The sequence below is a fragment of the Melozone crissalis genome, unplaced genomic scaffold (assembly GCF_028551555.1).
Source record: "Melozone crissalis strain CALT ecotype California unplaced genomic scaffold, PUWL_Pcris_2 ptg000027l_1, whole genome shotgun sequence".
Taxonomy (NCBI): Eukaryota; Metazoa; Chordata; class Aves; order Passeriformes; family Passerellidae; genus Melozone; species Melozone crissalis.
In genome coordinates, this window is record NW_026535805.1 from 62,949,029 (window position 1) to 62,966,810 (window position 17,782).

The following is a 17,782-nucleotide window of genomic DNA, read 5'->3' on the forward strand; positions in this document are numbered from 1 at the left end:
GTCCAGCTGTGAGATAAGCAGAGTGTAAAACTGGGCTCCAAAGGTTGTAGTGAATAGAACTACATTTGCTTGGCACCAGGACTGTTCCTCAGAGCTCAGCTCTAGTGTCAGTTGTGTTCAATGTTTTGGATCCAAGAATCAAATGTACCATTAGCACATTTGATGATGATACAAAACTGGAAACTGCTGCTGATTCTGTTGAGGGGCAAGATGCCTTGCAGAAGGATCTAGTTAAATAGGAGTAGGGAAATTATTAATGGCATGAAATTGAACAAGTTGAATTGTCAGTTTCTGCACTTGGTATGGAGTAATGCCAAGAACAAGTATGAATCAGGAGAGGAGTGGCTGGAGAGCAGCCCTGCAGAAAGGCATCTGGGGTGCTGGGTGACAGCAGGCTCCATGTGAGTCAGCAGCCAGGAGGGCAAAGCCCATCCTGGGATCACCAAACCCAGCATTGCCAGCTGCTCAAGAGGTGACTGTCCCACTGAGTTCAGAGTTCAGCCCCACCTTCAGCACTGGGTGGAGTTCTGGGCCCCACCACGCAAGGATGTGAAGATCCTTGGATGTATCTCCAGAGGACAACAAAGATGGTGAGAGGGCTGGGAGGAATGTCCTGTGAGGAGCAGCTGAGAACCTGAGGTCCATCTAGTTTGGAGAGAATGAGACTGAGGGGTGACTTCATTGCTCCCTAAAGCTTCTTGAGGAAGGAAAGTAGAAAGGGAGGTGCTGAGCTCTTCTCCCTAGTACCCATTGACAAGACACATGGGAATGGTTCAAAGCTGCACCAGGCAAGGTTCAGACTGGACATAAGGAAACATTTCTTTACAGAGATGGTGACCAAACATTGGAACAGGCTTCCCAGTGTTTATGAGGTATTTGGACAATGCCTTTTAACACCATGCTTTAGCTTTTGATGAGCCATGAAAAGGCAGTTGGACCACAGATCATGGTTGAAGTGATCCCTTTCAACTGAAAGACTATTCTCTTCTAAAGTTAAAAAAAAGAAATTAAAACAAAGACCTCAGCACCCAACAAAAACCCAATCAATCACAAAACTACCACCAGTAGTCTTTGATATTCTATTAAATGTGGGCATGACTCCACCAAGGTCTCTAATATTTCTGAAAAAAAAGTGAAGATTTCATCAGTCCTCCCATTCAGTCCAACTAACTAGAAGATGTTTTTTATAAGGTACATAAGGAACACCAATAAAAGGGAAAGTGTGAATAACCTTGCTAAGCACATAACTACACAGTATACTAAAATGCTGCATCATTTATTTATTTTTTATTGCAGGTAAACAAAGGTTTACTTCCTAGCTTTTGTGTCAAGTACACAGCAACAGTATTTATTTCCACCACACGATCAATACTTCAGGGTGAGTCCCTCCCAGCAGAAATACCCTATTTCTGCAGTTAAACCTATGTCATGTTTTTTCATGTCTAATAAAGAGCACAAACTCACCAGGGTACAGAAGATGCATTGGCATTGTGCTATTGTTGTCATCTGCTCCACGGGGTATTCACCAAGGCAGAGCTTACAGGACACTAATGGGTCAAGTACCAAGTCCCAGGTAGGCCTGTATCTTGCTGTAGTCATTGCAGAGCAGTCTGAAGAACAGCACAAAAAGTAAAGATACTCCATTATTTCCTTATATTGATAGTCAGTACATCTCGGCCATCAAAAATCATATTGTCAGACATTGCTTGTTGAGTTTGTTTTTTTCCAACAACGACACTAACCAACATAGTTAACTTGACAGTGCCAGCATTTGCATTCCCTTGTATATCCCCTGCCTGATAGAACTGGCATATAGAAAGCAGAAGGGAAAATAACCCCACACACAATACACTAAATATAACAAGCAAACAGGAATACCCTTAGGCCACAGGCTTTTGTCACACATTACAAACACAAAAATCCCATTTCCAATTCCTGTGATTTTCATCACTAGCTACAAGCTTTCTCTGACAAATGTTAAAATTTTTTCACGACGTTCCTTAACCTCAGCTACCCAGGCAAGACTCAAAAGGTCTTTCATAAGCCAGGCATTTATTATGCCCTTTTCCAGCACGATGATATTTCAACTCACAGAGCCAGATATTTTTGTTCCCAGGAGCATGACAGATCAATCAGTTTGCTGTTAATTTTAGCAAGAACAATAAATATTTTGAGTACACTGCAAGTTTTAGCCTGCAATTTCCTCCAACCCTTTCAATATGCTGAGAGCACAACTTTGTTGTAACAACCATCTGGGGCAAATAAGAGCACAAAGTGAGCTATAAGAAGAGGCTAAAATAACCTATATATCACCCTCAAGACAGTGATAGGATAAGATCATGCAGAGCATCTTTATCCTAGGCTTCAGGGCCCAGATGGTGTGCTGTCAACTGACTAAGCAGAAAGAAAATCTCACACGTAAGAAATGTATTCCCAAAGAGAAAAGTTAATTTATGAATTTTACATGAAGAAAAAACAAAAAAAAAACAAAAACCCACACACTCCCCCAAAACATCTAGGGTAACTTATGGAGTACATCAAATTTAAACAACATATTTACTAGCAATGTTTTATCACTGTGACATTGACCTCCTGAGCATAGAAAAGTCACATCCCAAGCTGTTGAAAGGTTCACATTATCATGCTTTCCTCCTACCCAAAATTAGGTAGTTCCTTACCATTGTTACACCAGCAGTTATATGCTACTCAAATCACGGCCACAGTTTTTTCAGGGTTTGTTTTCTTTTCTTTCCTCCTTTTTTCCCCTCTGCCTCCACTACTCCTTGCAGGAACTGCTAAATTTTTAACTCATATCTGTGAACTTTGCAAACCTCCAGAACTGCAACAAACTAATGCTTACTAGACTAGATTTAGGCAAATGTTCAAGAAAAGCATGCTTTTTGTCCCCCAAGAAATCACATGCAGACTTCACAAACATTTCCTTGAAGTCCAAGTCTTTGATATTCAATTAACTGTAGGCATGACTCCACCAAGGTCCCTAACATTTCTGAAAGAAAGTGAAGACTTTGTCAGCCCTCCCATTCAGTCCAATTCAGTAGAAGATGCTTTTTATGATGTATGTAAGTACCACCAAAAGATTCTTTTCCTAGTGCAGTCATCAGGGAGAAGATGGGGTGAGAGAATAAAGGTTAAGCAACCCCATTTCCAGGGCCGCTCTCGAGCACTTCCTCTGAAAGTCCACACACCAACTCAACACTGTTTCAAAGCAAAAACATGGAACAGCCCCACAGACCAGCACAAGAATAATGGCTCCACCTCACAAAATACAACTGTGCTGTGCAGTCTTTTCTGAGACCTCAACTTGAAAGTCAGACATGGTGATATCAATGAAACCCCATGATTTCTAAGGCTACTAGACTGCTTCTATACTTCACCACTACTTTTTCATTTCACTCACAAATTACTAGCAAAACCAATTTCCTTCTTCCAAACTTTGGTTTATCTGACATACACAGATTCATGAGGCATTTGAGAAGTAGTGACCAAACACATCTGAACTGGCTTCTATTAGTTATTTGCTTGTCCTGCCTAGTCTATTGCATATCTGATGCTTATGGTTCCAAGTAAATGAAACCAGGAAATGAACAACAAAGGACAGATTACCTTAAGGCTGCACTTGCATACATCAGGCAGACCAAAATCACAGCAAATTTTATAGTTAAGATGTAGAATCTGACACAATTCAGACTAAAGCTCACCAAATGTATGGCATGGTTCAATTCAGAAAAAAAAAAAAACATATTCAGTGTGGGTCAATAAGTGACAACAAAGGGAAAATATCAAGCTTCCAGCCCCAAGGCTTAGCCTCATTTTCTAGGATATTCAGTAGAGGTTTACTGGTATCACTGCAGTCACTCCACTTTTGCAGAACAACCATACTGCAATAACACCTCACTGGCAAATATTTCTCCTCTTTGTCTTTTGCAAAGCAAGAATCAATCAAATTAAAATGCTTTTCAAGTTGGCTTTTAATAGACCAGCAGAAATCAGCTGCCCATACAGCTGGCATGTATTACATGTTGAATTCAGCCATGGTGATAACTGAGCAAAATCTGAATTCAGCCTCAAATGGTAGCACAGCCATTCCTGCTCTCCCCTCCTTGCCAAACACCTTCTTTTAATAAAGAAATTTTATATTTGCTATGGGGCAAGGAGAGGACACAATGTCACTGATGTCATTAAAGCCAGGACCAAGAAATTTGCCACCCAGCTTAAAAAGGCTTGTACAAAAAACCTCCACACCCCACTGGATCATCTCTCCTGGGTACCCCTGTAAAGGAACACAGAATGAAGCTTTTCAATGCATGGATTAGGTCTTGTTTCATGATCATCCAGCACACTGCTGCAACTAAATAATAAGCTTCTCTGTTTACATCACAACATTTAAAAAAGCTTAAAAAAATAAAGCATAAAATCAAGCCACAAACTTGTAAGAGAAAAGTAGAAAAACACCTTCTTTCAAAACCAGATTAAAACTCCTACTGTTCCACAACTGTGGCCTCTTATGGCTTCAGATTGCATTCTCATGCTTTCTAGTGATGTGCAATATCTCAGGGAGAATGCTAAGTAATTGCAAGAAAGACAAGGTAACTAAATGGATTTCTAGAGGAACAAGATATTGAAAAACATCTTGGTGTGTCATTGCGTTGAATGACAGGACTAGTTACTCAAACAGCCAGTAGAAAATTCTGCCCCATGGTTTGGCTATTTACTAGGAGGTCCCAAGAAATAATGCTAGTGAAGGTACAGCTCAACAAACCCCAGCACAGTAAATATGTAGTTCACTGGAGATTGTGTTTCTTGCCAAACTCAGTGCAAACATAAATATTGACAGCAGATACACCAAAATAGACTTAGAGGCACTGAAAATCAGAAGAGAAGTTGGTCATCAGTTCAAACTCCCAATTCTACTGCAGTCAAGGTCAATCCCATTTAGGTGTTTTTGCTGACTGTGGTCAGCAAAACGGTAATACTGAATTTGTAAGATATATGGTAAGATAGCATGTGATTTTCTGGGAAAGCATCCCAAAGCAAACTGGAAGTCAGAAGCATAGGAAATAGCTTTAGTAAGAGTTTGTTCAGAGCAGTCTTGTCATAAATAATTAACAACTTGACTAATGACTGTTAAATTCTTCAATCTGTGCATGTCTACACTGAAAGGGAACCTCTGCATAAAGAGAGAAAGGGACTGAAGTCTTCTTACTGTAATAACAAAATATATATGAATGTGACTCTTAGGCACTCCTGGAGATGGGCATGGAAAAGGAAGCTTTCATTATTTCTGAAGAATTAATGAATTAAGTGAACATGAACTATTTCTGAACAGCAATCCTTCGGCTTTTGGTCCACCTACACAGACTACATTTTCTAGTGAGAACAAGCGGCTGATAACATCTGAATAGAGCAATTCTTTTTAGGCTTCAAAGAGTTGCGGAAAACAGTGAAGCAGAAATACTGTGAAAACCTCTATAGAAGCAGAAAATAATGCAACTTTCTTCATAAAAGTCATTCAAGAAATCAAACAATATGATTTTTTACTGTACACTAGTCAAGTACTTAACAGCATTGTACATTTAAACTGCAATTGCATCATCAACACTTAGGATGCATGACTGCCTATGTGAGAAGAGTGACTAGAAAATAGGGATAAATAGAAGTCATATGCAGCACACTTGCTGGTGGGTCTTTTCCACCAAGCAAGACTCAAAATAGAGATTTCAGCAGAATCTCAATTTCAGCTTTAGGTCAGGGATGAGTTTAATTTCTAAATTAAGGGCCTCAGTTCCCACTCCTACCAGAAAGATAGTTAATCAAGTACACTTAAGTCATCTGCCTTAAGGAGTTAACTTAATCTGAATTTATTGACATGATGAAAAGCATGAAAATAGAAATCAAAGGAAAGGACTTAAATGGGATTTAAAATTTGGTCTCAATCTTCTTGTCCTTCTTTATCAAAATAACTCCAATACAGGCTACTAGATGAAATTAGACATCTGCTATAGTACAGTTTCAGTATTGTGTATAAGTATTTATAGATTAAAGAAGGATATAATACAGACTGCATTTCCTCCTATATAAAGTCAAACACATCCGTTAGTACAATTGTATGGGTTTTTTAATACATAAAGTATGTTTCTATACTATACATTTATACCACTAATATTTATAAAAAATATAAATCTGTACAAAAACCTACATATTTTTATTTACATGGAAGAAGTCCACAGATGTCTGAAGCAGTCATCTGTAGAAAGGCTACTAGAGTGCACTCTGGAACTGACACTGCCTACCACTTCTTTAAAGTCAATATTTTTGACTTTGAGCCTTCCTCTGCAGCCACAGCTGTGGCTCATCACACACAATCCCACAGCCATGGGCCATACCCTCAGGGCAGCAGGGACTACCCCCCATGATCCAGGCTAGAGGCTGAGGGCATTCAGCAACAGTCCTGGGGTTTGCATTATTTGCTACCCCTCTGTCAGAGCTAGAACTCAATGCCATTTTTCTTTGCTCCTAGGCTTTTCCAAAGATCTTCAGAAGGATCATATGAAAGAAGCCTACATGACATAATTGACCACTTTGCAAATGTTTTGTGTCCATGGCACCAGTTTTTATTATGCAACTATATCACAGATAAGGTCAAAGCCACTTTATATAGCAAATTAATTATTACATCCACCCACCAGGTAGATTTTACAATAACAATCTGGCAGGCAGACTCCATATCTCTCACTTAACAGCCACAGTTAGTTACTGGCATCTATCACTGCAGTAGCTGTATCTCCAAGTCTTCATCTTCACTGAACTGCCTGGTAAAGCAGAATTGCTCTCCCTGATAGGTGTCAGTCACACTAACACAAGACTGATTTACATGGATATTTAGGGATTACTAACTTCAAGGTTTTGATGCCTACCTTCCTTACATTCTTAAATCCTGTCAACCTGTCAAATGTCTACCTAAGTCTCCAAACTCATTCATAAATCTGATCCACAATCAACTGCACAAATCCAGCACATAGGTATCATCCTTTGAATTCCAGACAATCCCACTAAAGCCAAATTCTTAATTCCAGCAGTACCATAGGCTGCTGTTTATAGGCATAACTTTTCTACATGTATGAAACTTCAACTTAGAGTAGTGCAGAAAGTCATGTCAGCTTTGTCTATTGTGAACTCTTCAGAGCTAGCCTTTAAGTCCCTACACAGACTAAGCACCAACTTCAACCTCTCCAGGTTCTTATCTTCAAGCTATTCCAAGGCCTAAGCCCAGAAGAGATAAAAGACCAGGTATAAAAAGCTTTAGAACGCTGTCAGCAACTGCAGTCTCCTGGACAATAAAGCACAGGGGAAACGAAGTCTTACTTTGAGTTGAAACAATTATTCCAGGGACTTTAGTCCACTCACGAGTAGCCACTATGTTTCTTTGCTTTACCTCCTTAACTGATAAAATCCTGTATTTTAAATATTTATTTATGTATCATACACACACAGATGTATATGTATATATGTGTACAGATATAGGTGTGTAAACATACAAATGTATAAAGATTACATTGAAACATTCCAATGCCAATAAAAAAAGAAAGAATGTGTCTTTTCACTGATAAAAGGTATCTGAACAGTAACATTGAGTGCAAAGCAGAATAAATCTAGTGGATTGTTTCAGGGACAAATCACTGTTAGGGCATGTTAAAAGAAGAAAAAAAACTCACACCGATTTCTTTGCTAAATACCTGGGTAAATTTTTTCTTGTTTGTTTTCTTGAGAAATTAGAATATTATATACAGCAACCATCCCTAACAAAACATTAGACAATGGGGTTTGATTACTGCACAGACCATGATAGATTTTAAAGATTAGAAAAAGCAATGGACAGTTTCCAGATCTATGGATAAGAGAATACTGCCTATCAAATACATGGGTGGGTAGAGAGGAAAAGATTTTATTGCAACAAATACAGAAAATAAGAGATTGTTAAATCTCCTTCAAAAGAATACTACAAATAGACATGCATAAGCTGTCCATGCAGAAGTGCCCCAGAGAGCTAGATCCGTGCACATATTCCAAAAAATAAAGTCAGTGAATGTGACAGAGCCAAAGACTTTCCTGACCTTGCATTTTCCTATGTTTGTCACCAGCACTGGTGCCACTGTGGCTTCTTGTAGCACTGCCAACCAGCAGCAACCTGAAATAAACTGGGTGAGGCTCTTATTCAGATCCTGTAGGCAAGGGTGAAAACATTCCAAAGAAAAAAAGAAAATCACTTCATTTCATCTGAAAGAAACTGTCGATGGGAAAGGGAAACAGAAGGGGAAGAACTGGAAGAGTCAAAGGTAAGAAAAAAATAAATACAATAAAAAGAAAAATGGTGCAATAAGTAAAACAGTTGAAAACATAGGAAAGACAGGAGAAATCTCAAGAAAATAGCTGAAATAGATCAACTTCCCAGCTCATCTCAGAAGTAGTGTACTTCTATACAGAATAAAATAACAATTGAAATGGAATCCCTCTGCAATACGACCCAAACATTTAATATTCTCAAAAGATGACATGAACAAAAGGACAGGCGTGTAACTACTAAAGAACATTGCTCAGAATTCATGTGCCTAATCAATGTTTGCTATCTAAGAGATTATAAAAACACTGGAGCAGCAGATGACCTCAGGCAAAAGCTGGGAAGCCCTGGCACTATGCCATTTCCCAGTACTGGAGTCCTAGATCCTCTGCACACCTCAGAGCCCTCTCAACAGCCAGAGGCACAAGGCTTAAGATAATTTGAAACAGTGAGGTCAAGATTATATGCACTTTAAAAGCCTCCTCATCTCTGCTGGATGGGAAAACTCCATCCTACATAATATGGGGAGAAAAACCTGGACACTGTAGAACTGGTTTTGCAACTGGATCTAAAACTGGCACAAGTGCAACATATTTTGGTCTGGAGAGAACAAGCCTGCCTGTCTCATTTGCTTGCTTTAAGAGTCATCAGCCTATTAGATCCTTAGAGACTTCCATAAACTTTACTGCAGTGAACCATTGCCTTTGAATACTGAGGCCAATACCAAGGCACCATACGTAAATTACTGTATAGCTATAGGTGTGTAAAATATAATATACAAAATATATACAAAGGTGAGGGAGGTCACAGGTTAAATCACTAACAGACAAAATGTTTAAGCTCTGAGTATTTTAGAGAAGGGAACATTAGCTGCACACAGAACAGGTCATAAAGTGAGCCAAGATGAAGCCAACCTAAAGCAGACTGATCTTAAAGTCAGTTGTAACCTAAGCACAGCTGCAAAAACCCCTCAACGTAATCTGGCAGTCAGAAGTGACTTGAGACCAAACAGTGTCCTAGCTTGTAAAGGCCACAGTAATAAGAAGGGCACAGACAATTCCACCGCTTTCAAGGGAAGCACTTTATTATCTTCCAGAAATTCCTAGACCACCCACTCAAAATCAATTGCTTTGCTATGTCTTTCCTCCCATCCCTTATATTCCCCCATGTTTTTATTTTCTCCTCCCCAACTCTTTTCCCCTCCACCCCCTTTCTTGTTTCCTCCTATTCTTTCCCTCCTCTCTGCTTACAAGAATTGATGAATTAATGCACTCTGGGCTGTCTCCACACAAGCAATAAATCAGTACGGAGCAGTTTGAAGCTCTGACATACCACAAGCTTTTTCCTTCTCCACAGCTGACTCTCCAAGAAAAGTAAGACCCCTGTTTACACAAAGTCCAAATAACACCAAGTTTGAGCTCTGTAAGAGCTTTCTTCCAGGGGGGAAAGAGAAAAGCCTCAGAGGCTTCAAGCTAGAAACCACATTTAAAGCTATGCAAAGTTATTGTGAAACTGAAAATATGAGCAAGGGGAATAGAGCCCTAGTTCTGCCTGAGATATTTGGACCACCGCTCAAAAGGAAATCAAAACTGTTCTTTTACTTGCAACTATGACAAAATGCATGCTTAAGGCATGCTGTATCTCCATTGGACTTCACAGGTCTCAGATGAGTACATGGGATTGAAAAACCCACCACAAACCCTCTCAAGGTGTCAGTTGCATACCAACAGTGGAGCTCAGGTTTGAACAACAGCTCCTGCACTAGCTGTAAGACAGCACATATCCAAGCACCATCCCTTCCCAGGCTAGATCTGAAATGCAAAGCAGATATGCTGCTGGCTGAAAGCAACATTCAGAGTGGGGTAAAGCATGGTTAACTTCCCTGTCGCTCTCTGTTCTTTTGACTCAGTAACAACCACAAAATTCCAGGTAGGTAGGTATTGGTAAGAGCTTTTCACAGCTCTCAGTATGGACAAGTTCCTGGTCTCATGTCCCACATCTACCCCTCAGAGATTAGAGTAAAGGCTTCCCTTGCTCTGAAGAGTTATCTTTCACAAAACAGTATTAAGAGGGACAAGAACCAAGAGAGCACATTTAATCAATAGGAGTAGAAAGAATGCATTGCCAAAACACAGGAAAAGACAAAGATTCTTCATAGAGTAAATTTTTATAGATGTGTTTTGTGCACTCATTACAATCACATGGAAAGTTACTTTTACTTTTCCAAAACTATTCTAAAACCAGCAACCCTAATGAGAAGTCAGACAGCTTCTGTCCCAAACCACCAGCTTGTGTCATACTGTTTCACCCTGTGAATTACATGACATGGTATACACACTCATTCACCATGCTGGTGTGACACACAGGACTAAGTATAAGGAAAAACTTAGGATGGGATTTAGAATGCCCAAGATAGTTATGCTGCTGCTTGTGCCTAAAAAAACCAGATTTTCAGATAACTGCCTACACTACTTATTCAGAGAGAGGAAGGAAAGTGATTCTGAAGACCTTCAGAGGAAGACAGTGTTTCTAATACCAGGCACCTCAGTCAAGGGGAAAAAACCCACACAAACAGGAAAAAAAACCAAAACAAAAACAAAAACAAGCCACCACACATTTCTGTAAGAATTCTGTCCCCTAATAATAAACTGAATGGCTTGAGCTATGCAGTGGTCTGAATTATATATCAGTACATATACCCGCCTCCAACACTGAAGAAACTGATACAGTCTGCTCAGTACATCCTGCAGACAGGATTTAGTCTGATCAACACTAGCTGCCACTCACTAGAAAAACTAGTAAGTTTTTCTTACTAGTAGTCCTAAATTTAAAAACAGATAAGAGAACAAAACATTTTTATCATTATTCATATAATCTCATGCTTTACATGACAAAAATTACAACAATCAGCTAGGACACTTTACAACAAATCTCTGGTCTGACACACTTGATGCCTCTGGATTCAAATCTCTCTTTTTGTGCAGTTCAAATCCAATTGATTATTCCCCAGCATCCCCCTAGAAGTGTTGTCTTTTTAGCCCCTGTTCTAATTTCCTCCTGCTGGAAGGAGCCTGCCCTCTTCCCATCATATCATCTGTAGCACAATCCAGTTCTTCACCATCACTGTCCTACTAGGCAACTGGCTGCTCCTTTCCTCTCTGGCAAAGGGGCATTTTGCCTCTAAGCACAGGGCTACAAAATTTAATCATATTTTGTTCTATGTTAATATCTCAGCCATGCTAGCTTGATGAATAAAGTGGTGTTTGCTTTCAAGTTTCATCTCACACATCCAGAATTCCATGTTCCAACTATGTCTCCATGTCTTTGTATGACAGTCAGCACATGCCTGTGCACAGATATGTCACTCACACGGGCCAAGGAATTTAAAGACAGATGTTTAATATACAACAGTGCTTGGATTAGGGACAGATGCTTCGTTTCTCTCTCTAAGTGATGGTCTGGTCAAGTAACAAACACATTCAAGGGAAAGTTCTTCTGTCAGTGTGAACCACTAAGTTTGCATGAACAGAAAAAAAAATCTGATCAGAACACAAGATTTATAAGGAATAACTGATAACCTCTTCTATCCCAAACTTCCTGCATAACTGAACAGCTCATGCAGCTTAGTCACACAGACACCTCAGGTGGGACCTACCACACCACATGGGCTGAGCAGAGGATGGGGGGATGAGCAGTGCATTAGCTGCCTGAGTACATGTTCTCCTGCACTTCTCCCTCTGCAGAGAATCAGCATGTAACAGTACTCTCAGGAGTATAATATATTAGCCTCAACATCAGCCCCAGCTCTAATTCTTCACAGTAATATTACTGTTGCACAGTAATGCTTCCAGCTCCTCCCTCCCTATCTTAAAACAACATTTGCAGTACAATACACCTATATAGCCCTCATTTACTGCAGAAAGCAGCAGCACATGAGAGAGACCGTGCTTACTGCCTCTGCAACCACACAGGCAGAGATACCAAAACCAAAGGCTGAAGTACTGAAGGCACATAGAGATAACTGAAAGCATAACAGGGAAGAAAAAAAAGAGCACAGAAGCACCACAGTGATGGAAATACTCCCTTCAGGGCACCCCTTATCTAGGTAACAGACACAGTAAGTTACAGACCTCTTGATTTTGGAAACACATGCAGAGAAATTCTATTTGTGATTTCCTCTGTACCACTTTCTACACTTGAGGACAGCTCAAAAGTCAATAGGTGCTGGTCTCTGGTTTATTACTTAGAGTTTACATTTAGTTTTCTCCTTTTACTAATGAATAATTGTTGCAAATTAAGATCAAAAATTAAATTTTGGCACTTGAACTATAGTTTCCTTCCTCATTTAAAACAAAATGTTAAGAACAAGCTTCCGAAGGTTCTACAGTGGCAAATCACTTTACTAAATAAATTCATCGGTAGGGAAAGATAAGAGGCAGTAGGCAGAAACTAATGCACAGAAGGTTCCACCTGAATGTGAGGAAGAATTTCTTTGCTGTGGAGGTAACTGCACAGGAACAGGTTTCCCAGAGAAACCTGGAGAAATTCAATAACTGTCTGAACACAAACCTGTGCCATGCAGGAAGACCCTGCTTGAGCAGGGAAGTTGGACTGGATGATCTACTGTGGTCCCTTCCAGCCTGACCCACCCTTATTTCAATCTTTGGAATTTTAAACCTTTACTATTATGGAAGAGACTTGGCTTTTGAGTTACACAAACAGAAGAGATGTCAAAAGTTATTCTAGGAATATACCAATAGAATAAGCTATCAAAAAATCATTTAAATAAAGCTTTTCTAACATCAAGTTAGCAAAATCAATTTGAATTGCAATTAAAATATAAATAAAAAAGGATGCTACCTTAGCATGGCATCTGTGTATTAGTGTAGCCTAGCACGACATAGCACTGTATTGCTATGAAGAGAAAGCTGAAGGTACTTAAGTCAATCCCTTACATCTTCAACATACTCCCATAATTCATCCTGCTAAAGAGGGAACACCTCAGGTACCAATGGTGCAGGCATTAATACCTAGTGCACCAGAGTACTTTGCTGTAGATTTGGCATGTAGTGAATGTGACAGACTACTCAAAAGAGGAATTGCCTGCTACTGTTTTGCATCATCTCCTAGTACTCCTAGATCATATTAACCCCTTCCCAAATTAACACAGATGTTGCAACTGATAGCCAGTCCTGGTGTTCAGGATACACCCCATGCTGAACATCCACTGGAGCACTTTTGAGTTTTGTACCTGTACAAACCACCCGCATCCTGCTCAATCTGTAACTTTTATGTGCTCATGCACATGGGCAGGAAGGATGCTGAAACACAGTCCCCACTGCACATCTTGTGGGTCACAGTGCTGACCTGCTTACTAGCAGAAAGCACACTGGGCACACAGATGGAAAACGCCTACTTACTCTTCAGTTTCCCAGCAGAGAGATCTGGTTTGCTGCATAAAGCAACTGAAATTTGCATAGACTTATTCTGGCAAGGACAAAAGCATTTTTAGGACAGCTTAAGCTTGTGGATATTATTCTAGGGGTTAGAAAAAAAAAGCTTTAAAAACAAAAAGTCAAACAAAGGGCTTTTTCAGTGAGTCCTAATGGTTTTTAGAAGAAGTGAAATTATCAGAATTAAGTAATCTTATTTCCTTAAGAAGGAAATAAAATAAAGCAGTGATACTTATATTTAAAGCATTTACATGCACATTATTTTCCCTAAGCCACTTCATAAAATGAGCTCCTTCCACAGGTAAAAATGATCAGTCTATGTACATTACCAAAAAGGTAACTAAAGCTTATACCACAAAAACAAAATCCAGGAAAAGGCTAAGAGTTCTTTAAAAACATGCTTCTCCTTATGTAAAATAACTATGTCAAGCCTTTTACCTTGGACATTGGTTATGTCTGCAAAAGCCCTTTTCAGGACCTTGACATATATTCATATGGGTGCAGAACAGTCCCAAACAGTTTATTAACAGAAATCAACTGCAAATTCCTCTGTAGGGAAAAGATTCTCTTATGTTTGCATGGTGCACACTGCAGCGGACCAGAGGTTACAGAAGTTTACATCAATACAAACAAGCTGTAAGACAATTGAACTAATAGCATTAGCCTTGGTACTAAATTCTCTGCTGAAAACATGAGTAGCTGAATTTAGTGAGCAACCATTTTCTGCAAAGCTGTTTGGGCATCAGGAAGTATTCTGATACAGTATTTGTCCGAGCAGTTCTGATTCCTGTAGCTTCCATTCCTTTGTATGCAGCCCAAAAAAGTAGACCAATCAAGTCAAGTTAACACTGAAATAAGGAATAAAGAAAAAAAAAAAGCTTTTTTTCTTTAAAAGTTATGATTAAAAGACTGAATTTTAAAGTGGTAGGCAAAGATACTCTACACTTCCCAGAGGTCAAGTGCACATTTCAGATAGTAGGGAACTTTCCAAGTTCAACTCATGCTTTCCCAAACCAAACAAGACACAAACCACAGAAGCCTGCCCTCTTTCCAGCTGCTGGGAAGATCACAGATGAGGTTGTTCATTATGGTCCCAACCAAGTAACACGGCACACACATCACCACCCACCTCTTCAAACATACCTCTCTATTTAAAGGGAATCCACAGTACTAAAAAAATATATTTTTTTTTAAGTTCTTTAGTTGTTACTTTTTCCTATTTACTTTAATGGTCAAAGTATTTTATGTTTGGGACATTGTGAAAAAACAGCCAGAGGTCTGACATACTGGTTTAAAATGGACATTTAGAGAGGAATTGCTGAAGGGGTTCTAAACCAAATAGCATGGATTACAACCCACTGTTTAAAATTAGGTTTTGTGGTTGGTTTTTAGATATTCCCAGTAACAAACTCAATCTGACTGCTCTTTCTTGGCTGAAGTTATTGCACCTAGCAATCTAGGAGGCCAATAATAGAAATTTCATTTTAAATATGGCTATTAATGCTCCTAAATATAGTCTACCACATGACTGACCTGTGTACCAGGCCTTAAGTCATTCTCTAGGTTTTGTTGGGGTTTTTTTGACCAAAGACAGTAAATGCTTGACTAGGACTTTAAATTTGTCATGTTATTGGGATTAAATAGTTTGTTAATATTAAAACTATGCATTAAAAAAAAAAAGCTTTCAGGAAGGAACTAAACCTGGAACATGTTGCATGTTTAATGACAAGAGTCCACCACCAAAGAACAACTGTTCTTTGAACAGAACAACTGTTAAACCATCAAAAGTATCCCACATTTCTTTTCTGAAATCCTTGGGTAAATCCTACATTGTCTACAACAGAGTATTTTGTCCTAGTTAATTGGCAAAGGCAGCCCTTGAGTTTCTTTCCAGCAGGAAACCAATTAAATAGATGCAAGGGCAAAGCAGTGCTTCTTTAAAAAAACAAACGAGAGAAGAGCACAGGAGCTGGCTGCAGCTTCTCCAAGACTTGGAACAAGCCATTCCTTCGAGAAGAGGAGACACAAAGCAGTGCATCCCCTTTATGCTGGTGAGCACAGATAGGAGCAAGAGCATCTCCACTTTAACCAAGGTGCTTGGGGGCCTTCAGAACTCACTGCACTGGGAAAGGCCAGAGCAGAGCAGTGTAGGAAGAGCCTATAAGGCAACAGAATAAATTCTGGGGTTTTTCACCCACACCAAACTCTATTCTACATGGAGAATAGGGAGGATTCAGCATCAGACGTAGGGGATCAGCTGCAAGCCAAGGCAGTGCAACATAAACTCTAAACCCATGAAGTCTAACAGCTGAAGTCATGCAGTTGAGTTAATGGGGAGTTTGGGAATATGAATGACAAAACAACTAGGTCAGTAACTACCAGCACATTCAAAATCTATCTGTACTTGAAAAGAACAAAAAACCCCAAACCCCACTAAAGAAGGCTCATGGGAGACAGTGAAAATGAGAAGGATATGTAGACCAGGAGTCATCCAAATATTAGACTTAAAACATATTAAGCAAAAGCTGAACACATGGGGCTTCTAACCATGTGGTTGTTAGAAATTAATAAAAATAACCAACCATTTGTAAAAATAGCTAATAAAGAAGTATAAAAAATGTTGAAGGAGTATAAAAGGAACAAATATGGGCACAGATAAATGGCACTAGAGCAGGAATTCATTATGCTGGGTAGAGACCCCTTCACCCAGGTACTGAACAGCAATACAGGCTCTCATACTTGGGCACAACACTTTAATACTGGGCAACAAACTGAGCTTAACTTCTAACCACAGATGTGAATCACCTGAGCTGGCTTGAAGAGGATGCTACAATACCTGCTAGTGACCTGAAATAACCACGAGGTCTGGGTTCTTGCAAAGACAGCAGTGATTAGAGAGTTAGCAGATGGAAAAAGCAAAGTAGTATGTAGTGCATAAGACAATATAATTATCCTGTGACACAGACAGTTTGTGCTCTCTCCTGCCTTCCCTACTAACACTCAAAATGAAATGTTTTCTTCTGTGGAGACTGGCTTTGCTGTTTGGTTAAAGAAAGCGGTGTTGAAAAGTAGCTGTTGGGCTTGGAACAGAAAGTGCTGAGGTTTGAGAGGGCTCCCAAGTGCTTGGAGAAGTTCTTTCCATACCCCCTGAGAAAACCAGCTTGCTTATGCAGCTCAGCTTATGCCTGACAGACCAGCCACCAACCTGCTTCCTCCCCAGCCCCGAGCTCACGGCTTGACAGAAATGACAATCAGCACCTCAATTTATAACAGAAACATTAAAAGGACTGCTGAATAATATGGAAAGCTGTAAATCAGCCTTTTACCATGACAGAAAAGGAAAGGGATGAAGTGGGAAGTTTCCCTCTCCGAGATCCAGATCTCTCTAGCAGTTTCATTCCCATTGGCAGTCCTTATTCTGCAGTGTTACTTCAAGCCAACCAGAAAATTGAAACTGGATTGAGACATGCAAAATGCAAGCCAGAAGAAAGGAGAAAGAGCTGAATTTGTAACTGCTAGGGACAGGAGGAAGACTTAGTAATACTGACATGACACAAACACCAGAAAGAGCTATCAGTTCTTGTTAGGATCAATACCTTACCAGGAGAATGGAAAACTGTTCAGAGAAAATTAGAGGCTCCACTGTAATGTCTGAATCTAGGGACAAGAAAATTTCTCAGGTACTGCTGTAATGGAGTTGTGTACATTGCATTAAAAAAAATAGAAAAGGTGGAAGAAAGCTTGTGAAAGCTTAGGAACTCACTGTTATGCAGCAACGAGATTCTTTTGCATAAGACAAAAAATTGCTGCAAGGTGTGCAGTGGTTACTTAACTTTATAAAGGTCAAAATACACAACAGCAGATGAGTGTCTTGACTTGTGCCTCTTTCCCTGCTTCATGCATTGCCAGTACATTCCAGCACATTTAATACTCTGTATTTAATACTCTGTACATCTGCAGTAGTCAGTGTCCT

General features: G+C 39.6%; 1 protein-coding gene across 1 annotated transcript in view; it reads right to left on the reverse strand.

Annotated features, from left to right (window-relative positions):
* The window catches only part of RNF144A (ring finger protein 144A), a 58,347-nt gene that overhangs the window by 22,062 nt on the left and 18,503 nt on the right, over positions 1-17,782 (reverse strand). Inside the window, exon 3 of the mRNA XM_054279987.1 lies at positions 1,465-1,610. Within this exon, the coding sequence (XP_054135962.1) occupies positions 1,465-1,599 (135 nt within the window). The 5' untranslated portion in view covers positions 1,600-1,610. The remainder of the gene's footprint in view (positions 1-1,464; positions 1,611-17,782) is intronic.